The 26,076-nt window shown below is 41.5% G+C and overlaps 1 protein-coding gene across 6 annotated transcripts in view; it reads right to left on the reverse strand.

Moving 5' to 3' along the window:
- The window catches only part of sgip1a (SH3GL interacting endocytic adaptor 1a), a 42,365-nt gene extending 17,125 nt beyond the window's left edge, over nt 1-25,240 (reverse strand). For 4 of the 6 annotated variants that reach the window (XM_078108162.1, XM_078108161.1, XM_078108157.1 and 1 more), the window contains exons 1-8: nt 24,203-24,692; nt 5,388-5,451; nt 4,817-4,841; nt 4,656-4,676; nt 4,304-4,366; nt 3,845-3,908; nt 3,261-3,439; nt 324-335 (exon numbers count right to left, since the gene is read on the reverse strand). In XM_078108162.1, coding sequence (XP_077964288.1) covers nt 324-335; nt 3,261-3,439; nt 3,845-3,908; nt 4,304-4,366; nt 4,656-4,676; nt 4,817-4,841; nt 5,388-5,451; nt 24,203-24,212 — 438 coding nt within the window. In that variant the 5' untranslated portion in view covers nt 24,213-24,692. Of the gene's footprint in view, nt 1-323; nt 336-3,260; nt 3,440-3,844; nt 3,909-4,303; nt 4,367-4,655; nt 4,677-4,816; nt 4,842-5,387; nt 5,452-24,202; nt 24,693-25,002 lie in introns of those variants that run through there. The other 2 variants (XM_078108158.1, XM_078108160.1) reach the window with 2 other exon arrangements.
- Between the last annotated feature and the right edge of the window lie 836 nt (nt 25,241-26,076).

The raw sequence follows: 26,076 nt of genomic DNA on the forward strand, positions 1-26,076 counted from the left end.
GAACACATGACGATGGGGAGGTGCCGGAGTAAGACATCCACGGGCCCAGCTGTCAACGGTCCACATTTTATCCCACTACACTACAGAGACCAAGCATGAAGCTATTCAATGTGAAAAACAAGTAATATAATATAACGTTTTAATATGAATGTTTAAACAAATCAGTAAACAGCGGTGACCCGTCGCCTCGGCCACTGAACCCACAGCATTCGCTGTTTTACTCAACCGACTCCGAAGACAAGGTGAGGAACAAAAGGGTACGAGAAGCATGTGACATATTTTTGGGCCTGAACGCAGGAAGCCGGAAAGAAAAGGACACTTACCGGGCTACGTCTCTGTGACCAGCAAAAAGGAAGAGAGAAGAGACACCTGGTCAGAGAGTGACAAATCAGTAAAGCAGACATCCAATACATGAGAAGAAGAACAACTTGGTCAGATTCGGGGTTCATATTCACTTTGTCTGAAATTCCTTGTGCTGCCTTGTGTGGTGAGGCCTTCAGATAAATAAGAATGTTCGCATGCATCTCAAATTCTACAAAATCTTTGAACTTCTCTCTCCCTTCCTTCGTTGTTTATCTTTATTTCTATACCCTTCTCTTTATTATATCCTTTTTGTTAAAAAAAAGGATATAATAAGCCTCTTTATTGTCACCTCTGTCTCGTATGAAGCCTCCATCTACCCTCCACACGCGTCTCCCCCGTCCCCCCCTCTATCGGTCTTTCGCTTGTTCTAGTTGTGCAGTGAGCCATGACTGATTAACGCAATGCAGCAAGGGGGTGGGACATGCTGGTGGAAAGGATTCTTTCTATTGGGTAAGTTGGTGCGGGACACAGCGCAACACTGTTTGTCATACGCTTAACCAATCATCTTCTCCCTGCTGTATGTGAACAGGAAGTTCTGCCACACACTCCAACCTTTCAGCCTCCGTCAGGGACGTACCTCTGGTCTTCACCATACAAATAACTGCGTATACTGTAGATAATGCTGTAAAATAGACCACTCAAAACAATTGTGTGCAATATCTGAAATTAGATATTGAGACTGAACAAGATATGTTTTTGTTCATTTTTTAAATTCAATAATGCACCTTTTGGCTGTTGAGTGAGGGGACTTTGTGTGGAACTGACTACATCGCAGCTGGCCACACTAACGGCACATATGATATAATAAAAATAATTATTTACATTTTAAAAGTTTAAAAGGATTTTAAAATCCTAGTGTAAATGCCAGCACTACTAAGAAAAAAGGAAGAATAATATGTGACTCAATACCTCTTATTTGTGAAGTTACTAACATCTCAACATTTCAGACCCTTTTTTTTGCTTCCTCTAGCGTATGAAGTCGTTCATTTGGGCTTAGAAGTGAAAGCTCAAGACTCCACAACCAATTAAAAGCAGATTTAAGACGTCTTTGTAGGCGGAAACAACTTACAAGAAAGCACAGTTGTACTTGAAGTGAGTACCAAGGCAGAAAAATCCACCAAACAGTATTCTGCATGAACATATCACCACAAGGAAACAGACTCCCACCAACACACAGGACATTGCCATATACATGCCGGGCTGATAATAAGTATTGGACACTAGCCATTTGTAGTAGGCCTATTCTCAGCAACACAGAGACTATTTTATTTGCGGACAGTCTTTGAACACAACAGCATGCAAAGCAAAGGCTTACCGGACTCCTCTACAGAGGTTAGCATCATTAGAGGCAGCAAAAGAATGAGAGGAATAAAAAGAAGGGGTGGAATAGTTAGAAAACAGAAAAGCACATCATCTGTCAGTCACTAATAGGATCCCTCCCTATCTCCACATCACCCACTACTCCTCCTAACACCACGTGAAGACAAAGGTTTTATGTGGAATAAGCTCTTAACCAGCGTTATGTGTCCCTATCACAAGATGATGCATATATGCATAATCCATTCAGAAAAACAAAAGAAATGTTATTAATGTATTTGATTGGGATAACGCTTCACTCCATCAGTTCAGGACGAAGTAGAAAGACACAGTGCTTTTGGAGGCCTGTAAACATTTGGCCCCTCTCCCCTTTTCATCAGACCATTGTACTGCCGGCTCATTGCCACGGTTACCCAATGTTGACTGGGCGGAGCTGTGTGACTTGTTGTGTAATTTATTTGCGAGGGAAAACCTCTACCAGGGCAAACGTGAGGCTAATTTGAACTGGTGGAGGAGAAGGAGGCAGTTGTTCAATCACATCACAAATTTGTATTTATCTTCAATCTGTGCATCATATTTCTGTCTAATTGATTGATCCTTCATTCAATAAAATGCCAGTAACAACGACAATTTTTGTTTGTTGAACGATAAAAGAAAATTTGACAAGCTGGAACTTTTTATTGGCAGCCCCCCCCCCACACCTCCCCTTATACATATTTTTAACAATGACTCCATTGGAAAAGTTATTGGATTCATTTTCCTTTGATTGCAAATTATTTCAGTGTCTTATTAGTGAGCAAAAACCTGAAAACAAGCCTCCCATCTACTCCACAACCCATTATCTATTTAGCCATTATCAACACCTGATCACTTTGACAGAGGCAGTGGGCAAAAACACAGAGCCTGGATTGGATTACTAAATCCAGAAGCTCAAATAACAAACATTCGGCCCACTTTCCTACCTGAATTATTCAAATGGGCACCCAAGCTAACTGTGCTCGCTGAAGATGAAGAGAATTACAGGCAGGCAGGGGAAGCCTGTGTCAGAGTCAGGCCAGGTGAAGGGAATGTGTGCTTGAATTTGGACTCATTAACTAAGCTGCTTCACCTTAAACAGGAGCTACACACACACACACACACACACAGTAGCTCCCTGTTCTGCGGTTTCTGCCGTGGCGGGACGGCTGTCTGTTGTTAATGAAACAACTAAGTGGAAAAACACTGGGGTCACTGACACTATCCCAAGGTTCATGAATTAACAAATTCAAACTTTCACATGAATGAGCCGACCTCGCTCATCAGTGCAGGGTTCAAAACCAGAGCTACGGTTACTGCCCATTTAAACAAACTAGTTCTATGGCCGCATAAAAGTTTCATTTTCAAAATGAGTGTGACCATCCTTGCCTAAAACAAACCAGTGAGATGAAGGAGAAATATTGTGGCGAGAAAGCAGCATCTTGGCGAGGGAAAAACGATAGACTCTCGGAAGAGATTCACATATGCACATTAGAGCCACCTCAGCACATCCGGCTGTAAAGGAAAGCCAGCAATGAGAGGACAGTGGCGTCAGAGGTACTCACCATCGGAGACGGGGACAGGGCAATGTTGCCTATGGAGGCTTTGAGCTCGTCCACCGAGGGCACTGAGGCCACGCGATCCGACGGCAGCGGCTTGATCTTGATTTTGAACTTCTTCTTGTGGTCCTCCTCTCCTTCCGACTCGTCAGAGGAAAAGAAGTGGGGTTTCTTGATGGTAGGCGGTAGTGCGGCGTCAAGGAAAGAGTTTACGACCTTAAATGAAGGTGGTCCAGGATTTGTGAAAACCAGTCTCACGATGAAGGTGCATCCAAGTCAAAATCAAATCCCATTTAGGAGGAGATTGCAAAGTGATAAAGACAAGCAGCATCATAACATTTCTAAATCTGATATTTAGTTTAACCTGGGGTGGCTTTTAAGGTGTTAATGTAATGGATATTTGATGATATATATATTTTTGCTCATATTGGGCAGACGCAGCTCAATTTAAGAGTGACATGACATACAAACTGATCTAGTTTCAATCCATAACTGGATTTGGAAGGAATCCATTTTTGGAGAGCCACGCTAACAGAGAGAAATAAGACATGAATCCTTTGAAAAAAGAAATCATGCAGTTCTGAGGATATCTCCCTCTTCGGACTCCTCATCAGGTCGAACGCTGTAGCCTTCATCATCCACCTCAGGAGAGTTCTGTAACACAAATAGACTGTATGAAGCTCTCTGAATGTTTGTTTGGTGTAATCAGTAACACGCACCAGTACAATATAAACGGTTTACAAAAGTAATGACAAAGGGATGTTGATCAATTGTACCGTAACATCCGATCTAATGGTAGGTTTGCCGTTTAATTATTTAATTTTGTCAAGCTGTATTAAATAGTTTGACAAAATGCACATTGACAAAGTCAGTATTTCGAATGCAAGCAAGTTTAATGTTGCCAGGGATAAAAGTTCTGCTCACAACAGCACACAGATGTTTATAAATAAAATATCAATAAATAAAATGGATCAACGCTATATAAAAGCAGGCCACTAGTAGTGAATACATTATCAAAATCAGCACAAAATAATAATCTTATCACTTACATATCTTTCCCAATCGATATCTTCATAGAAGCCGTTTGGGGCCCCGTTGGTCTTCTTCTGAGACTGGGGAGAGAGACACTTTGATTAAAATCCCACCAGACAGTGACGGTAAAGTTTATTCGGTTTCTGATTTCTATGGTAGCTACTGTCACACATCCCTGTTTGCCTTAGAGGCCTCTATTTGTTCTCGGGGAGGCTGCTAATGAAACTATAGCTGGAGCGGCAACGCTGGGGGCTGACTGACAAGTTGAAGAAGGTACTGCGATGTCCGTTACCAGTCTAAACTCTAAACTCTTTAAACTATTCTAGAGATTAATCTACTCCAAAGGGACTAGTGGTTACAGGCCAGTACCGATTCAACCTCTTGGGGTTCCTGGCATGTAAAAAGGACACAGAAAATAAAAAATGAACTCACAATCAGAAGTCTGGACTTCATCCAGTTACACACAAGATTGAAAAGTAATTTATATAAGTGAAAGAACTGGCTGGTATTAAATATTGTGTAATACTTACACCACTGTCTCTGTCTGGGGACCCCCTGTGAGGATTTAAATAAGCAGAGAGACGAAAGGACAGAATGACATTCATGTGACATGTGAACTCTTCATTTCAAATCAAGTGCTTTGCTAATCATTCGAGACAAAATATTAATAACGGATATTCAAAGAAATCCTTTTCACGGCACGCTACCATGCCGGCTCATTTATTCACTCATGTGTCGAAGCACAAAAACCCTTTTCAGGGAAAGTGACTCATGCAGTTACGAAATGGGTAAACAACTACCACGATACCAGAGAGATTCGGAAAAGCACAAGTACTTGATGAGTGATCTAACTGAACATTTACATCTATAGAGGATCCTGCTGTATTTGCATGACGTTGAACATTTGCATTGGCTTTGTGCTAACAAGCAATGTCACAAACACTGGATATTCTCTGCTCATTGCATGTAAGTAATCAACTGGGTTAACAAGGAAAAGTCACACTTCTCTTAATTATTTCATTCAGACCGCTTTCTTTCCTCCAGAAGATACATTTTAATTTTGGAATTCTCAGGACACCAGGAAGGCGCATCAGGACTTACGTGGAGTCATTGTCCTTCTCTTTCTTCCGTATCCCAAAGGCCTTCCTGGTACGTTTTTTCAATCCTGAGGAAAAGAAGAGAACAATGGCAAATTACAAATGCACACCAAAGGCATAACTAAAGGGCAACGTCTGTGGGTGAGATTTAAGACAACGGTTTCATGTATTATTGAGTGACCGTCTTTCCAATCTGATGTGTTCATGGTCATCACAGATGGACAGACAGCCAATCCTCAAGGCGTCTTTATGAATGAAAAATAAAAATAAAAATCACTGTAAAAATCAATGAGCCTAAAGTTTTACAAGAATATCTTAAGAGCTCCGATGAGCAGAGTTACCCGCTACCGAACCTCGGATGAGAATATACAAATTCGTACTGCTACACATAGCGTGGGAGAGCTCTGATCTTCTGATTCAGCTCATGAATTCAACAACGATCACCAAGGCAGCGGATCAAAAGCCGCTCTAATGGAGCTGCACAATGACCAACCATTCAAATGATCACTGTGTTGTTAAAGCAACAAGTGGGAGAGTGTGTATCGTATTTTTAAGAAAGTTTTCAGTACATTTAAGATGGAAAAATCTGAAAATTTAGAAACTACAAATGTATCCTGTAAGGAAAGTGGGCCGTCTGCACACATCCAACACTGGTATGCAAAGAAGGAGAAGTTGTATTTCTTAATACGGAAAACACAAACCCCTCCTCCCTTCTCAAACAAACAAAATTATTTTACCCAAAAGATGCACAGATTTGGTTTGTGTGTTCTCAAATATCAAACAGTCAGTTCATCAATAACTGCAGATCAAGTTTTGCAGCTCAGGCTGAACTCTAGACAGCATTGACAGTGGTGAATTTAATTTTTGGATTTAGTAGGATCCATTTGTTGCACACTTACCCCAAACGAACACAACCCAAATGCTCCCAGCTTATTTCTTACCCCAAATGAAAGCCCAGTTGTACCCCTCCATTTCTTTTCTGACAATTCCTCGACTCTCATTCTTCCTCGCCTCGTTGTGAACCCATCACATCATCTCTTCCTCAATGCACATGCAGGTCCACGCTGAGCCTCAGAGCAGGAACCTGATGCTATATCTTGCTAGCGCGCACGCACACAGTGTCTAGATCCTATTTCTAATTTGTCTGGTACTCAAATTCAACACCACAGACTTCACTCATGAATTAAACACAAATATCATTCTCATTCAACGCATTTTCTTTACATCGTTAATACTTGCGTCTGCATGGCAGCAGCAGCCAAGTGTTGAATCGATCCGGAGGGGCCTGCTGGCCGTCTCACACAGAACTATCCTTTCATTACCAACGCTAACTTATTCCACCTTGCATCCGTTAAACGGCTATTGTCATACATTCATACATACAAATGGGCACACAGAATGACAGCTGACTGTTTCGACCCCACACGTAGGCTCAAATGCCATTTTAAAAGCATATGCAGAGAAACAGACCGTGATGAATATTTATCGGACCCTAGATGACCAGCACTTGTTTCTATTAAAAGGTGCCTAGGAAAAAGAGACAAAACTGTTTACGGGTAAAAAAAAAAAAAAAAAAAAAAGAGTGATAAACACTTTTCTTAAGAGGAGGCTTTTTTTCTGTGAGAATATTCCGTAGGAAAAATTTCACATTTATTCATGATCACAAATATCCAATTCGGTTTGCAGATTGTTCACAGTCATGGTCAAATTCTGGATTACTAAGCAGTCTCTTAGTGATTTTTAGTTTTTACTCCACGCTACATTGAAGCACACAATCTATTTCAAATTTGCAAGAAGCAAAATGTGGTCTTCAGAAATTTTGTTTGATGACTTTTACCGTCTTTTAACTTAATTATTCCTTTCTTTTTAGAAAATTCAAATAATAAAGATTACCCCTGATGGCACTATTGTCCAAACCTTTGACTGGTACCGTACGCGTATCATTACACATGAACAGACAAGCGCAATAACCAGATAACGTAATTAATTACTATCCTATATTACTATAATTTGAAGTAGAGCAGGACGTAAATCTGAGTGGACGTTGATGTGAAAAGTGACATGAATGAGTCTGGCTGGGGTTAATTAACGAAGGAGGAAAGAACAGCGAGTGGCACACTGTTTAATGACTGAATGGCTTCCGGTCAGAGGGATGCTCGCGCAAGTGTTAACATAATTAGTGGTCTCTCAAGACACAGTAATGTGATTCTGCGACAGACATAAAGCAAAACAAGAGGGGACACTGCTGAACCTAAAAAATAAAATAAAAAAAACATTATAATGACCGTAGCAGGTTATTTTTCTAGTCAAAATAATGTTTGTGTGCTCTCTGGAAAGAGTAGAGGATAATGTTGGAGCCAACTTTAAAAAGGGTCCTACGAACTAAAAACAGACAGGAGCAACTTCCCCCAAAGCAGCAGCCTACCGACCCATCTTTCCCCCATTTTATATATATATATATATATCTATATCTTTGTATAGATATATATATATATCTATATCTCCTCTATTATACTGCACTCCTCTGATTACAATGCTATTAAGAAAATACTTTATTACAATATCTAGGCCTCTCTAGGCCATCTGTCACCCACGAATCAAGACCTTTAGTCCTACGATGTAGCATGTCTATCTTTCTTTGGTGGTTAATTCAATACTGTTCAACAATGCAGCAGTTGGTTATCTCAGTGAATCTCAAATAAAAATTCGATTTTGGAGGCAAACTATTCTCAAATCTTGTCAATCAAGTTATACTGTCTGCAGAATCTCTGCAACGAATCAACATTATTTTATTTTCCAATTGGAAGAGCAAAATTATTTAAATCCGTTGAGTCCTACACTAAGAAGTGTGCTTGCATCTGTGCACCTATCGTGCGTTCTGACTTCCTTTGGTCTCGCCTCTGTTTGCTTCTGTCGGGGTAGGTGGTACAATAGCCTCAAAGTCACAGAACTGGAAGGGACACCATCATATGAACATTAAAAAAAAATTGCACACCCAATCTATAATTCACTGCAAAAGTGGATAAATACACCTTGGTAGTTGTCAGGTGGGCGACCGGCATGAGAGAATACAAGGTGTCGAGGGTTCTTATAAGTATTGAGTCAGGCTGTTGACCGAACTCAAGGAGAAACATCTGGACCCACCGACGCAGACAGAGACAAGCAATTATTAGAGCAGGATGAAGGCTGGCGGCCACACAAACAAGCACATAAATGAAGGGAAAAACGCGATCACACAAACAAGCACATAGAATAAGTGAAAAACGCGACCTGGAGGCAAAGAGTTAGACAGGCATGTTGCAAACACAAGGTTTGAAAGACTTTATTTGTAAGGATTCACCCATACTGCTGGCGAGGCAGGAGGAGGAGGCAGGTGAGCAGAGCGAAGCTGCTCAGGACAGAAATGCACCAACAATTACCTCACAATGCTGCAATGACGTCGAGACAGAAAAATGCTGATTTCACGAGGAGACACGTGACGTGCAGCTACATGAATGCAGCCTCCATCTTATGCTTATTACGGACTCTGCTGGCGCTGAAAACCTCCACGTCTCAACACTGAAGGTCATTGTTAAAAGAAGCAGAGAAGAGGAGACGGCCTGACGCTGTCATTTACTCAGAAAGCACTGACAAAGAAACGTGTATATGCTCCTAAACAGCAGCTACTGTGACACACACACACACACACTCAGCCTTGTCTTAGGATTTCTTTCATGTAAATAGATAGTCTACTAATTTCTTCATCACAAGGACAGCTCCATGGAATAGAACACAGGGATCAGAACAGCCTCCCTTTGTCGGTCACAACATACCTCGGCTGGCACAGGAAGGAAGAAAGTCATTTAGCAGACCTCTCCTCCCTACGTCCTTTATGCTAGTCACCACTTCTCCAACCTCCCCATCCCTAACCTACATATCAAGGAAGAAGAGGCTGTCTGTCATTACCCGGGCAGCCCTCACCTTCAGCCCGGCTATGGGTTTCAGTGAAAGAGCCTGCCTCAGTGTGGCAGATAGACAAAGAGACGGTGTCAGTTTGCGTTTGTACTTGCGGATGCTAAAATTAGGCCTGGACTGTACAGTCCAGGTGGCTGCACCGTGAGCTCTTAACTGTAACCACGTACGCACGCACGATTTAGATGGTACATGTCTGTTGTACTGCACAGATGCACCCTTTGGGAAGGGAACAAAAAAAAAGAAGCGATGTTTCATTAAGTGACGTCACCGTCCTCTAAGGAAAGTGGGTCAGGGCCAGAAACCATATAGCAGCGTGCCGGCAATGCAGCCATGAACAAAAGATGTTTGAGAATGCCAAAATAATGGTGCTGCATCAATCTGTTCAATTCTGTACCGAATATTTCAGCTTTTTTGTATTGACAAATAACTAGTATTGAATGAACTGTAGACTAATTATATATATATTTTGATTAATTAATTATACAGCCTGTGAAATGGAAATAGTAAAAGCAGCCTCCAGTTTCACAGAACCCAATTCGACAATTTAAAAGCATTTTTTCTGGCAAATAGATACGTCAGTTGGAAAAAGGTTATTGTTTATTCATTGATTAAATCATTTTGAAACCATACCACACAATGCATACACAACTTTTTAAGTGAAATGAGAATATTTGCTCTTTTTTCCACGTTATCTATAGCAGTGAACAGAATAATTTGGGTATTTGAATACATCAGCTTGGCAGAGTTAAACGTGAAAATAATTGGCAGATGTATCAATTATTAAAGTAGCTTATTGTTGCCAGCCCAGCTGTAATTAGTGCATTTTTTATTGATAACTCTTTAACGATCAATTGAATTCCAGAATTGTCCGATAGTCACCCAATTATTTTATTACTGCTTCTAAATGATACAACATATTATAGCATCTGCCAATTATAAGCTGCACTCTCTTCTTCCACCACCCCATCATTGCATTTCATCTCACCTTCCCTCACTCCTGTCGCTAAACAGTCAGCTCCAAATAGCACCCAAGGCCTCGGTGGCAAATGGCCATGCTGCCGAGCCAACAAAGTGGCTTTTAACATGGATTTTTGGCACAAAAACAAAAGGAGATGTCTTTCTCCCACCAGTCTTTCCATTTATTGACACAAGACTGATAGATCAGAGGCAGGTTTGGGATCCGAGGGCCGTCTCCGCTTCCAGCTGGTGCTCAAGGCGCTCCCCTTCATGTCCCAGTTGGATACTGCTATAATTTCCATACTTTGTCACATAGATGACTAGATATTTTTTAGACAATGTGATTCATAATGAAGCAATGCATTCACTGCAAAAGATTACATGAAATGGAAATGAAAATTTGCAGGAACGGAACCACGATTTGATTGATGGAAATGGCAAGGTGAGAAAAGCTGCATTTCATTACCTGCATGAAACATTGGCTTAGATTTGAAGATCAGCCTCCAAAAGATAATTTGGCAAAAATACTTTGCCTCCAGGTAATTAAAATTAAAAAAGAAACAAAACACAAGACTTCTACAATGAATTCATTGCATGAATAAGATAGACTGTGGCTCCAATTCCACTTAAACGTTTCCCGTTGACCTTGAAGCAAGGTAGACTTGAGGGGTAACTGGAAAAACGCCATAAACTAACCTCTAAAAAGGACCAGGAGGAGTTTTAATTATCTTTAAAACTCATTATATTCATGGCCACATTTTTGGTCTTTTGTGCAGATATTTAAAAAAACTTTTTTTTCCCCACTCCTAGCGTCTAAGTAAATAACAGTGCAATCTATTCTTTTCCTTTAATTCTAACACATATGGGCGACTAACAGCTAGGGACAAAGCTATTTCTGTGCAGTAGGTGAAGATAGTGAAGCAAAAAATTGCAATAAATCATATACTGAAGTATCAAACCATTTGGGTTGCCTGATTCACAGAATGGAATCCAAGACAATGGAAAAGCAGACATTCGAAATATATGGCGATATTTTTCCAGTTTTATATCAAATGCAGTGATTCAAAAAAAATGGGCCAAAAGGCCAAGTACGGTGTGGGTGTAAAAATGAAGTGCCATTCACAGATAAGAGGATGATTTACTTTCCCGTCAAGATATGTGTTTGCACAGAGTATTAACGCTCAATTGTATTGACAAAGAGATTGAGGAGGAAGTTGGAGGGCCTGAAATAAGAAAACATTTCACACACACACACCTTTTCTATATCAATATATTACCGAGCAGACAGGCGAATAATGATTAAGGACAAATAGCTACTAAACCAAGCCCCTAGGTGCCCACACATTTCATGAGTAACATAATGAGGTTTCTTACATCTTACAGTCCGAGGGTGGATGGTCCATAGGAGCAGAAAGATTGGTCATAATGCGTTTTCCTGGATATCCTTAAGAGCATCGATGAAAATGGCCCAAAAGCTGATGGCATTTTCCATCTATAAACCAATGCAGCTCATTGTATTGCGAAGCAAACACTGAACACTGGGGGAAGACAGAGTCCAAACTGGACAGGTTGCCACAGCGATTGAACATTTCACAATCACATTCTACACTACGGTCAACTTAGAATCAACAAGTATCACGAGCTGCATGTTTATGGACAGTAGGTTGAGCCTTGTGGAAACCCACGTTGACACGGCAATGGCAATGCCTGCATTAGATTTTATAGGGCCCGGGTTGTTTGGCTGGATGATTCAGGGGAACACGGACATCCTCCTTTAGAGAGTATGATTACCAGAATTACAGTTCATCTGGCCGGCAGGTTTAGAAGTCTGACGGGCTCACCTTTAGAGACCATCAGACCTCTAAAATGCACAGGCTCTCTGAACAAATGCCCTTTCTGAGCCCTGAAACGGCCGTAGAGGTACCGTGATGATTTTAGACTGGAGCTGGGAAAATATATCCGCAATATACCGGATGAGCTGATCTTTCATAAATACTGCTATTAAATGGCACGTGTTGCAGAGGATTTCAGCAACCCTTTGCTGGAGTCTATCTCTCCTCCTTGATTCCTGCTTCACGGTTCCATTTTTCTACTCGATGTGTTTGGCTGTCTCCATGTGTACACATAAAGTCACGGGAAAGCCCAGTGTAATTAATAAACGGCTTCTCCTCCCACAAGTCCTGGAAGTAAGAAAGGACATTTCACTAAAGTTCCTCGTCGGCCAGCACTGCTTCACTACTCAGCAAAGAGCAGATAGACTGAAATTGTTCCGTTGGTGTCTGCAGATTTTATTCAGTGCAACTTTTGTCTTAGGCCGAATGATTTCTGTGGGCTCATTTAACACAAAGCCTCTGTACTTGAAGACAAAAAGGGCAAGAGAACAGCAAAAAGATGAATGAGGTTGTAACTCAGAGACATCGAAGAGGGATGGGGACAGACGGCATCACTTTACTCTGGGCACTGCTTTCCCAGCAATAAATCAGACACCTTTCAGTTGCCATACCAGCTACATCATGTGAGAGAGAGATTGGCAGCCAGATTATGAGCCAAGAATTAATGGTTTCCACGTATGTGTGTGTGTGTGTGTGTGGCTTTATCTAGATGATGCTTGACAGAAAGTTGATCTGTATCAGGAGCTCAGATGCAGCTTGGTTACGTCCTGCTTCCATGTCCCTCGGGGAGCACAGGAAATTACTTTGTTTGAAGAAAGAAAAACAATTATGAAAATGAGGACAGAAAAAGGAGGGAATGAAGGAAGAAAAAATACATAAAACTGTCTACTGCACACTATGAAGAGACACAGAAGTGATCAGTTTTGCATAAAAATGGACGAGATCAGCAACTGATCTTTGCCTCCATCTCTTGTTCCTCTGATTCAGGTAGGATCCCAAAAAATAACCGTGGCTGGGATTCCTGTGGATTCCATCAGCCTTATTTCCTCCCAAAAATCTAATCTCAGCTCATTCTGGTTTATGCAGGGCGATGGCTCCACCCCTTCCCTTTTCACACCCAGATTATAGGTTTGGTCCGCTTTCAGTTGCCAGAGGAATGTCCCAAATGTCTATGGTTGTTTGGTTCTTTCTATGGGTTTATTAAAACCTCTGGATTTTCACAGTAAAAGCCCTCAATCAAAGAACTACATCATAGAAAGGCGGAGCCCTATTTCTCTAGGAGGAGAAGAAGAGTAATGAAAGTGACAGTGACACAGGCGGCAGAGAGAGAGGGACACTACAATGAACTGTGAGATCTGGAACCGCTTCGAGAAAACACGCCACCAGTGTCCACATAGTGGCCTACAAACTGCTACGGTAGAAAATCTTATAGAAAAAAGGTTGACAACGGACTGCATCCAATATCCTGAAAATATCTACATCATAAGGGTAGAGATGATGAAAGAATACAAGTGTTCTAACACATACGTTTATTAATTTAGAGCGCTCTACCTGCTGTGTGCATTTCTCTAAACAACTAAATTGGCAAAATGTATGCGTGTCAGTATGTGCTGCTAACGTTCTGTACATATGTTGCACTGTGCAAGAAGTACAAAGAGAAATAGTGACTGCATGTTACGCAACACGCTGTAACTTCAAATATAACAAAAGGGGCCATTGCAGGAGAATCCTGCTACAACTGCACCAAAAGTAATGCAAAATGGAGTACAGTGTGACTGTGTTTCAAGCAGCTGTACTGAAGCAGTTGCACGCATGCACAGTCACACATAGTAGTGGCACAGACGCTGCAGAGCTCCATCAAAGTGAGGGCTTAACGCTGCTGGATTAAACACTGCAGCGCGCGCCCTCTCTGGCTCTCTGATTTAAAAGAATATTGGATATCCGTTCTTTTATTGCGTTAGTATGGATGAGTTGAAAGTTTTGGTCGAAGAAATGATGCAAAAGGCATGCACTATAAATATTTAATCGAAGAACTAAAAAGATACTTATGGCTTTGCAGCTTTAAGGCACCATGAGAAACTACTGCAAGTGAAGTAAACAACTCGCACAAATCAGTTGGGATGGACATTTAGGTACCGAGCAACACAGATTAGTTTACTACAATGAGATCAAGGTATAAATGAATTAAATTAAAAAATGTAATCACCCAGAGACGTAATAAATGCAAAGGAGTTAAAGTTGCTTCGAAACATAGGGGATACTTTATACCAGTGGTTCTCAACCCTTTTCCAGTGATGCACCGCTTGTGAAAAAAATGAAATTTCAGCCACGTACCCCCTAGCCAGCGCAACGCATTTTTGGCTGAGGAACAAAAGGTAATACCGTCGTGTCAGTGTCCGATTTATTGTCAACACTGAAGATTGCATTGTTGCCTTGATGGAGTGCTTTTTCTTTTACATTTCAGTGAGAAGCTTGTGCTTCACCGAGGGTATTTGTAAGGAGCAGGGAGGCAACTGCCCTGATCAAGCTCTTCTCCAGGCACAGTTGGTTTATTTTCTTTGTTTTGCCCACAATCATTGCCGAGAAGGAACCCTGACATAAATATGTGAAAGCAAAGGGTCGTAGCTGCTTCAGAAGGTGATCCGTTCTGTCTTTAGGAGTTGCATGTCTAGGATGTGGGGGGACCAATATGATTGACTCACTTCCAACTGACATTTAGCATATTTCCTATCACTGCTATCAATTCTCGTCGAGATTAATCCATTTATGACATTGCTTAATCATCATACAAGAAGAAAAACAGGTAACTAAAAACAGGTAATTGGAAACACAACAAGCTGGGGGGTGAATGTGGAGGACCTACTCTGAGGTATTAGATTTGTGAAAACAATCACTGCCCAGACAAACCGTAATCCTGAATGTCATAGACCAGAGACCTGAGGTGCCACAAGGAATACAAGGTGGACTCCCCATGAGAGCAACAGTTGGCCCCACTCTATCCCTGCCTCTTGTGTTTTAATGATTTGCCGAATGGATTGGCGAAGAAATGACTAAGAACATCAAAAATACTTTGCGACACAGTTCAGTACTCTAAGTAATGTCTGCCAGTGGGAACACAGATGACAGGTGCTTTGTGCCGTGTGGTGTAGTTTACCTTTTCTCTCTGGACCGCAAACTCCCAGGTCTCCCTGCCTCCCTTTTCTCTACCGCTCCCTGCTGATGCGGAGAAAATCAATGGATCCTCTATTCTGTGGGAGGCCTGCTAATGAAATCCTATCTGCTATCAACCATCTGATCTGAGCTTTATGCATGATCTCTCTCACACGCACACATATTACTGGACAGATCCATTCATGTCAACTGTGTTGTGTGCAGAAGTAAACCATGTTGTAAACCACTGTTGTTACTCATTGGCAAATATGCACCAATATATCCGTTTAATATGGACACATATAGTGGCTTGAGTCTAATGGCCAGAATATCCACGATCAATTTCTAATATAACCCTAAACTACACACTACTTTTGTGAATTATTTGAATAGAAAAAAGGGGTCTAGATTGATTCAGAACTGCAAAGTCATATGCCTGCTCTGGTGGGCAATCACGAGGTTTCCGTTCCCGTTTCCAAGACAGAGCAGACTCGACCCACATGCACCCATGCTCAAAATGACTGCAGAATACTCAGCATAAAAAAGGACCAGTGATCATCTAGATCTTGAACAACGTGACCCGAACACAGTCGCACAAAGTGGTGCATGTTAACAGAGAAAATTCAACAGTATTAAAACACTTCAGCTCACTTACACAAACTGTCCATGCAAACAGTGCGAGCCTCAGAACATGCTAGACACAGCTGGCGAGGGACGTCAACAACTGCTGCATTTCTCTCTTTAATCACATCTTCTGAACACCCAGTGCATCCCTCTTTGATGAATCCCTTTTTAGCTTTCCCTTAATACCTACATCTCAGTTTTTCTCTCTCTCTCTCTCTCTCTCTCTCTCTCTCTCTCTCTGCAACATTACATCCCCGCCCTCATCATGACAACATCTTTCAACCCGTCCAGTGCGAATCCAAACGCTGCTAATCTCTTCCTGTTGCCGGGTCTCTGCGTCACTGTGCGAGTGCATTCTCTGCTGAGTTAAACGGACATCTGTTTGCACTGGTCTGGCTTGTAGCCACATCCCAACATATCTGAGATACGGCAAAGGGGATTTGTTGCATCTACATGGACAAATAAATGGCCATTTCCTAACAAAGCTAGTGCAGAAAGAAGTAGAAGTAGTGAAGGGACATGGAAACTGAAGCCTAAAAAGAAACCTAATGTTAGCAGCCTATCTTGTATTCCATAGTCCGTGTTGTTCCATTCACCAGGTTTCTTGATCCAACAGATGGTCAGGTTGTAAATATATTTTGGCTAAAATATCCATGCAAGTTTCCATGTCACTTTTTAGAAAGACAAAAGATTTTAGGGTGTTTAGGGTGAAACCAGATTTTTTCTAATAAAAAAAAGTTACGTGCAATTTTCTAGGAATGCAATGTAGGCAAGAGTTTCTATGGTTTGAGGAACGGGGGAGTAACAACTCATTTATCATTCAACACTATTTTGTTCTCTTGTAATTCATTGCAACAGCTACTATACAGCAACAGCAACTATGTGCATATTATCATCAACAACAACAAGGACAGCTTCATGACATTTGCATTAATGTTGAAGAAGTAATCCTTTTAAAACAACATTGCATATGCAATGATGCCGGGTGTCACCTATGCACAGTACACATTCATTTATTGAGTGTACTTGCTTTCCCCCAGAGCACAAACTGCAGGGACGAGGGGATTTTTCATTTTCTAATACGTGGATTGCTGCTTCAGCAGATGTTGCAAGCTGAAACCAGTGTGTTGGACTGTAGTAATACCACTAGTGTGAATGCTGGAAATAAGTGATAGTTTCTAGGAGACTAGCAGGTTTTTATTCACTCAATGAATCACTTGGATTTACAGCTCTACTGTGGGTTGGGTTAGCAGCTATGCTACTAGTGTTCATTTTATAAGAAGTACCGGTCCTATATTCTGCTATTCCTGCGCATGTTGGATTCTACTGCTGTAAACTTTTCTTCTTTTTATAGAATATATGTATCTTAATACATAAAAGGAGCTCTTCATCCTCCAGTTCCTCACAAATATTCATCATCAAATCGAGATTCCAGTATTTCATTTGATTAATTAGATAAAACCTTTGAGATTTGAACCATTAAATGTAACAAAAAATATGAAAGGTTATTAATAGTAATAAAAGGTTACATCCCATTTTATACTGAACATAGTTTTGGGAGTAAAACTAGAATTAGATAAATATATTTTGTGTTACCTACATAAAAAAAATGTAATCCAAATATTTACATTGTGTGCAAGTAGGTACTCCTTAGTACATACATTATCATGTGTTCAGATTTTTATCTCTCCAATAAAGAAGAAAATAAACCACATATATAATCCACATTAATTAAGATATTCATGTTTATTCCTTAATCACGTGGAGTCGAATGAGATCGCGCCAAGCACTAACAATCATCTTGGGAGCTGAATGAATTACCAGCGAAGCACATTAATATTATATGGCCAAATATATTCAACGTCCCTCAAGGGTTTCCCTGCCACCGTGTATATGCACCCCCCCTTCCTTCATGTAGGTCCAGGAAACAAGAGAAGGATGACAGATACGCATGGGATTAATAGTGGGACGGAACTTGTAGGGAGATGTTACCTACACAGGTAAAGTAGGGTGGCATGAGATAGAAGGTGGTAGGCACAGAAGAGGCAGACGAGACAGTGACTGTTAAATGGATTTATGTGGCATCGTACACGCTCACTCTTGTAAAGGAGCTTGTACCTGAAAACCTGAAGTGACTGAGCACAACGCAAGCCTTTCCTAAGGATTGTACTGTCTGGCCCTCTCACTCCGGGGCTGTGACACACATTGGTGTTCTGTGCATCTCCTCCGCTCTCACAGACACAACCCGTCGGTGTTTTACGTTAAAACGAGAGCCACTGTTTAAATTAGACCACACATCTCTGACAGCAAATCACCTACTGTTTTGACAGCATGCTCCTCTCATGTTGGCGTAGGCTTCGTCAGGATGAAAACTGCATCCCTAGCCTGTTAGTCAACAGTCTGTGCTACATCCCTTTTCTTATTATTGTGTAACATTTTAATTGAAATAAACCAGTAGGCACCGATTGGAGAATAGAAAGCAACTGCTGCATGGAGAAAAATGTAGAAAACATTATTTGGTCAAGGAAAAGGATGAGCCGAAAAACCAAACACAGTGCTTTCATTTGGCTACATCATAGAAGCATGAAACGGCCTTGCGGACAAATAGTTTGAAAATTCTTTTTTTAGCTGTAAGATGGATCTGATATGCCGTTCAAGGAAGCCGTTTGATTACAGTGTGAGAGAACCTCATCTTCCCCCAGCTGTCACGAGATTACACTAGCATGTCTCTTCATCTGGCTTTGAATCTTGGACCTCGTTACATAAGCTTATCTATGTGTGTGTGTCCACAAAAAGCAAAAGATGGGATTTGGAGGGATGTTGTGAGGATGCTGTACGCCTCCTTTCACTGTCCCTGCATGTCTTTGTTGTTGCAAAGTTCCTTTGGGTCTCTGTTGAACTCGTTGTCAAGGAGAGTTACAATGGACCCATTCTACTTCAAAATATGCACTAAAAACACACACACTTTGTCAACTGAATATACATCCACATGTGCCTGATGCTGCCTTAACACCGGTGAACCGACTTCTGTTATTATCAGGAGACATCAGTGACTCAGCCTCATCTCCATAATACGAACGTCAGAAGTAGGCTCGTCCATCACCGCTTCATCCGCTCAATGGATTTTAATCAACAGTCTCACATTAGTTTGTGCACAGCTGAAAAACATGAACGCACTAAACTATTTTTGTAAGGCAGCATGTCAACCATGGTTTGGTAGTCTTACTCTTCACAATAGATTGATAAAAAGATTGTAACACTGTTTAAAACAACCGGCACTATTCTTGCTGACCTTGATCACCTCGCGTACACTGTTTGGACCCCAGACGCCCATCACATGGATCCAAATATAGATGCATTCATCAGGCCAAGGTTTAATATCTCCAAAGTCAGCACTAATACAAACATGTTTTTTTTAAACAACTCTTACTCCAGATGTCAGTAAACTAAATACATCTTGGAGGTAGTCATAGTAGGATCAATGGATCTCATGCTCTGTTGGGTTTGATGTACGGTGTGTAGTTGTTTGGACTACTGTCTGTAAGGCAATTCTTAAGGACATGAAGGTTTATTTTAACATTACATACGTGTACTATAACCACATGTTATTAAAGCAGGGACAGAATACTCCTAATGTGCTCCAATAAAGGAATTTTGAAAAAATAAACAGAACAAGTCTGTTAGGAGCTGGGAACTGCTCCCTTGCTATTGCATATTCAGAAAAGAAAAGGGAGATTGAATATGAAGAAAAAGATGTACTACAAAGTGTTCCCCAGACAGGGAGAAGTGACCTTTGTTTGAAATGTTTTATTCATATAGTGTATAAGATTGTGATGCCCCTCATGTGAACCAATTTTTGAAATACCACACAAATACAAATACAGTTTGATTCTTACCATCAATTGCAAAATCATCTTTTAAAATGAAAAACATCATAGTTGTAGGTCAAGATAATCTTCGTTTGTTATAGATTTGTGTATGATACACAATTATATTTTCTGTGCAACTCCTCAGTGAAGGTTTTGAATTCTCTGACGGTGCTCTGCTTTGTTTCATTGCAGCCAGTGATTTCGGCTAGGCCACAGAGGGCTGTGTGCAACGCATCAGCCCACATGAGTTCTGTGATCGGGCCAATGGCAAGACATTAGATTACTCATTCGGGTCTGCGACGGCAGCAGCAAAGCTATCCTTGCACAGAGGTCTTCAATAAGAAATAAATACCATTGCAGTACTGATGCAACAGTATTCTGTACTCACATCAACCCACTAAAAAACAACTATTTATTCCCAAATCAATGTAAATGTGCACCTTGGAGCCTCTTCGCAAATCAGCATCAACAAACAGCAAATTGAGCAGAGTTGTATTCGTACGGATACAATTAGATACGTCATCAGATGTATCGAACCAGCAAATAACCATCAGTTTTATATTAAGTCAGATAACAGGCCACTCAAGAAATTAATCAAGGCGCACCATATGGCCTTTTGTCCTCTTTGCCCTCATCTCCGCAGCATGCCAGTCAGGGGGTTATCCAAGCATCAGCCGGGCAGGCTCCAAGTACTGTGCCTCCCTGTGACAGTCTGATTCCCACTGCTACAGACGAGAATTAACAAGACAACAAGTCTGCAAGAGGCTGCAGTGTTCAGTACAACCCGCAGAATTCTTGGATGGAGGTCAAGAGACGCTGCAACAACATACTTAAGAAATACTAAATACAAACTTAGATCACCATTCATAGTGCTTTGTCACTGCTGGGACTAAGATGTTAACATCAACCATACAACTGTGCTACAGGATATATGTCACAAGTGCTTTTTGGGGAGCATCAGTGTGCAACGATAATGTTATTGAGGATGTTTCTTCGGTTCCAATCGTATATATCGTATCATATCTTAATGACGGTTTTTCTTTTATGTTTCAATCACTGTTCTTTGTAGATCTCCTTGCTTTATGTTTGGATGTTTTTAATGGTTTTATGTGAAGCACTTTGCAAATTGCAAATTGCCTGGTTGTTGAAATGTGCTATACGAATAAAATTGCCTTGCCTACACCTTGGCCTCCGTGTGAGGTAATGTCCGAAATGCTAAACGGTTCGGGGGAGCACGAGATAATGTCACGGCAGTCCCTGCGGTATAGAAAGATCATGTATACAAATATGCAAAGGGAAGCTGGAGGATATGGGGCTAAATATAATGTCAGAATGCAGTACTGGACATTAAGAAAGTATCAACTGTCATCTTATTTCAGTTTAAAAGGAGATCATAATAATGCATTTAATTTATATAGCTCTTTTTCACTTTACAGAACATGATGAGATACTGCTCTTATACATCAAGACATTTTGTCTTAATAATATCTGTGATGCCTCCATATTGCACCTTCCCCTTAAAGTCAAATGGGATCTGGAATCCCATCCAGCACCCACGTGATCACCTTGGTTAAACAACCACCACACAAGTGCAGGTTCTCATGAGTAGAGAAATACATCTGGGATCTTGTTTCATAAAATTAAATCTTCATAGTAATGATGATGGCCCTGTGCAAATTGCAAATCCACATATGCAGTAATCCCACTTGCAGATTTACAGTAGGGAATTTGTTGTGATCATAGTTCAGAAGTCACAGTTCACCAACAGTTACATTTAGCACAACATCCCAGTTTTTATACCCTATATTGGGTCTATAGTGAAGGGGTTTGTCATCAGTAATACAAATACTGCCGCTCTCCTTTTGAACTCAAATGACAAATTAACCCTTGTGTGTTACTAAGGCACCGCCATGCTGGCCATGAAATGGGGCTTTAAAAAGCAGAGCTGACGAGGATTAGCATCCAATTTTAACACCTGAAAGTAATCCTGCCCTCACACAGTCCATGCTAAGCCTGTGCTAGCCATGCTAATGGATGGGAAGAGGTTCACAGTCTATTTTTTTCCTCTGAACAGTTTCCTAACAACGTGGCTCATGACAAACGCTATGAATGACGGGACACCACACTAACAGCAGAGGGCGAGCAGTAGATTGGATTTCTTGAAATTGAAGTTTAAGACTATTTTTTTGGATCGGTAGGTTCTCGGATATTACCGTTTTTGTTCCACTCTACGTCTTTGATTTTGTATCATAATGCAAGTCTATCCGGATTACCAATAAACACAATAGTTAGACCAAGCCACTGTGTGTATTACTGATCAACTCTGTGCAGCTAAACTCTGCCATCAGGCACACAGTGTGCATAAACCAAATACCAAAGGATAAACACTGAATCACTTTGGGTTAATAACTAACTGCACTTATTCGCTATGACCACCCCCGGATATCTTTGATTCATATTTATCTTGGGAGCATCTGTACCTGCAGTCGGCATAAGTTTATTAGATATTATTGTGGATACGTTGGCTGCGTCCTAATACAGCTTGGCAGCGAGTATGTAGCCTCATGTATCGTGGTCCGTTATCTAAATCATGACCTTCTCAGCAGTTTATAGTTTGTTACAACCATGTTATTGTACAAACAGAAATGCTGTTGTGGTGGCAGTCATTACAACTTGATACTGATTGTTGCCTTTTTCATCATATAGTAGCATGGGAGTAATAAGCTGTTATCAAAGCATATTGTATCAGCCCCTTCAACTGATTAAAATCCAAGCTATTCAGTTTAAATACAGATATCTGACTTAACATAAAAGAGCAGTGATCACAGGCCAATATTAGTTAACAACGGGAACGGACATGAAAAACGGTCCAAGTCATGCGGTTCAACCAACAATAAAATAATGATGACACTCGTGTGATGGTCTACACTCTTCTGCTAGCTGGCATGGGTAGTAATGGTATCATTACAGCTAATTCTGTACAACTTGGAGATGTTGTCTAAAAATGTTTTTAATAAAGGACCAAATCACATCCACCGCCATGATATCTTTACAGAAACAGGCACACTGCAGCGAGCACCATTTGAAATAAACTCAAATTGATTAGTGCTCTCAATTATACACTGCTAGAAACTCACCATCGGTGAGCTGCCGCCTCAATCTATTTATTGGTTCCTGCCGGCCCTTCAAACCCACTGCTAACTTAATGGCATGGTACTATGTTATGATGACTTTCATGACACGATACAACATTCTCTGGTGAGATATCGCTAAGAGCTAATAACACCTGACTGGGCAACAATAACAGTTTCTTTCTAAAAACTGACTGACACACAAATGAGTGTGAGCTAATGTGATTCTTCCATAAAGCAAACAGAAAACCTAGCATTGAGTTAGTTTGCTAAATGCACCAGAATGAAACAGGCTACGTGAAGCTTTTTTTGGAGCATGGACAAAAAACATAAAACTGCAGAATGTAAATATTGTAAGCAATAATGAGTTATACATGTTTTCCCGGTGTTGGCTGTGTCAGAACGTTGCCTGTGTATCACGAGCTATCAGAGCTTACATAATCCAAGGTTGATTCAGTAAGAGTCAACATATCGTTGTTCTGGTCAAACAAATGGCAAGTGGTTGTTGCATAGGATGCCTCAACAACATTAAAGATACAAATTAATAGATATCATATGAAACAGATGGTTGAATGGATGGAGGCTTTTGTGTGCCAGCTGTAAAGCTGTTGGGATTCATCCCACTGGCCTCCCCCCCGGATGATGTCATCAATTAAAGGGACATGAAGTTAAAACAATCACCAGTTCTCTTTTCTCCAGGCTCAACCCAACAGAGAATCAGTCCGGCTATGGGTGGGTGGAAATGTGCGCATGATCCCACCGGTACAAATACACGATCCACACAAGAGTGAAAATGGCAATGTAGTGTGAGCGGATACACAGCCCTGTCATACAGTACCGTGAATGCGTGTGTTTCAGGGAATACAAAGAGAATTTAGTGAGCCAGCTGGGCACATAAGCCCTCCTGCACAATAAATCCAAATAATCCTTTACCATGGGAAGCAGGAAAAGGGGGGGACTCAAACATATACACACTCACAAAAGGTACACACAGTTCAATTAGCCTCGCCATTGTCCCTCTGTAGTAGACATTCACTGGCTGTGGCCTTTTGCTAAGAATAACATGCAAGTCACCAGAATGCATGCACTTAAAATAGCAGGGCAGCTTATGCCATTTGAACCTCCCAAAGACACAAACGCTTGCCAGTGGCTGAAGCACTGCAGGACAAGGACATGGAGGGGGATTACCCTGAATAACAGCAAAACGAGAAACAGCGGAGAAATAAAATAAAATCATCTTACCTTCCATCATGGTTGCAGATTTGCATTCCTCTATCTCCAAAGAGCCTGAAATCAAAATAGGAGGCGTGGGGAGGGGGTGAAGACAAGAAGCCCCGGTTACCAGAGAATAGAAATGATGGGCAGCAGCGCTGCCGTTTGCATGTGGCTAACGCCCTAGCTAACTGTGAGCCTCCGACACCCCCAGACGTCGCCTGTCAACTAGCAACTAGCCCAGAAATGAAAGAGACACTGAGGGAGAGGGGAGGGAGAGAGAGGAGACAGGAGACAGGAGGGGCTGGGCTAGCTGCCGATCAGAGCTGGGGCTTAAACCGTGGATGCTGGTGCTGCAGCTCTAACCTACACACTCAGCGGAGGATGCTGAGAAGTGTATAAAGCTTACTCGAAAAAAAAAAGCTAATAAAAGAGGCAGGCTATAGATAGAGGGAGGGAGCGAGGCGCGCAGAGACTGAGGGTTTTGTGTGCGTGTTCGTGTGCGTGTTTGTTTGACGGGGGGGGGGGGGTAGTTTCGAGGAGAGGCGGAGTTAGTGTGCTGAGGTCAGGGATTGTCTTAGCCAATCCCTGCAGCTATCCGTGGTCACGTGGCTTACAGCTTGAATCTACTTACACCATGGCTATCAAGACAACGCTTCATTAGTAACCGCTCTTACATGACAAATACGTGTGCGCATAAACTAAATACACAAACATGTTTGTCCATCAAGTAATAGGCTCAGACGACGCCACCGGACATGTGCGGAGGGTAGAGAAATCTACTAAACACACACAGCCACACAACACGGCACTCCTCCATGGCACCCTACCTTATATGCGTGCAGCATTAGCCTGCTCAGCGGTGAATGACACTACGTATTTGCTCGAGGAGAAAGGAGCGTGAACCTGTGAGCCAAGTGACAAGCCATGCTGAGGACATTTACACCACCGCACAAGAATGTTTCGACGTGTACCCTCCCTGCAGAGTGACTATTTCTGTGCGGCTGTCTGTGTTCCCTCCCTGGAATAAGGTGTGGTCTCTCGCGCTCTCCCCCTCCAACCTTCCCTGCGCTCTTGCCAGTGCGTCCCCCCCCCGATTTTTCTCTGTCCCTTCCCACTGCCAGGATCGATCAGCGTGACGTCATGGCAACGCAGCCTGAACTGCAACCAACGAGCAGGAAGGGCCGATGACAGAACAGCCTGCGGAGGGCCGTGTGCGCTCGTGTGTGTGTGTGTGTGTGTGCGCGCGCATGCGTGCGTGTGTTGATTAATTTTCTACGAGGGGCAGAGAGGGAAGGAGGGAATGTTTATGTAAAGAAACTAGAGAGCTGAGGAGACTGACAATTAGGCGAACGGTTCTACAAAACCTCAACAACAACCAGTGTCCATTTTCATTTTGCAATATCTAAATATAAAACTGCTGTATGAATTTTTTCTTTTGCGAGGTTAGGCAGAGATCCTGAAGTTTAAGGTAAACAATTAGTAAATATAAGTATAAATAATAAATTATTTGATGATAAATATCATCAAATTATATATATATTTTATATACATAATAAAAATCGGGCTTGTATTGTGGAATGTTGTGGGGCTATTCCTTTTTTTAGGAACTCCATCTCGAGGAACTCTTTTTATTCAAAGTACAACGAAATCAGCAAACAGCCATATTGAGAGAACTGACTTTTCATCACTGACACTCTTTTCCTTTCTTATAAAGGGGGAGACTGTGGAGGCCTCACTACGGTATCAATATTCGTAGGCATGCTTGTGCAAAAAGTTGGGTAAACATTCCTATGAAAGCCCAGCACTCAGCATCTGCAGTCATGCTTTAAGAAAAGCCAGCCGTGTGATTCTCCATGCTCAATGAATCCTCACATTTCTGCTCAACACCATGTGATGGCAAC

Source organism: Gasterosteus aculeatus, chromosome 8 (genome assembly GCF_964276395.1).
Source record: "Gasterosteus aculeatus chromosome 8, fGasAcu3.hap1.1, whole genome shotgun sequence".
Classification (NCBI taxonomy): Eukaryota; Metazoa; Chordata; class Actinopteri; order Perciformes; family Gasterosteidae; genus Gasterosteus; species Gasterosteus aculeatus.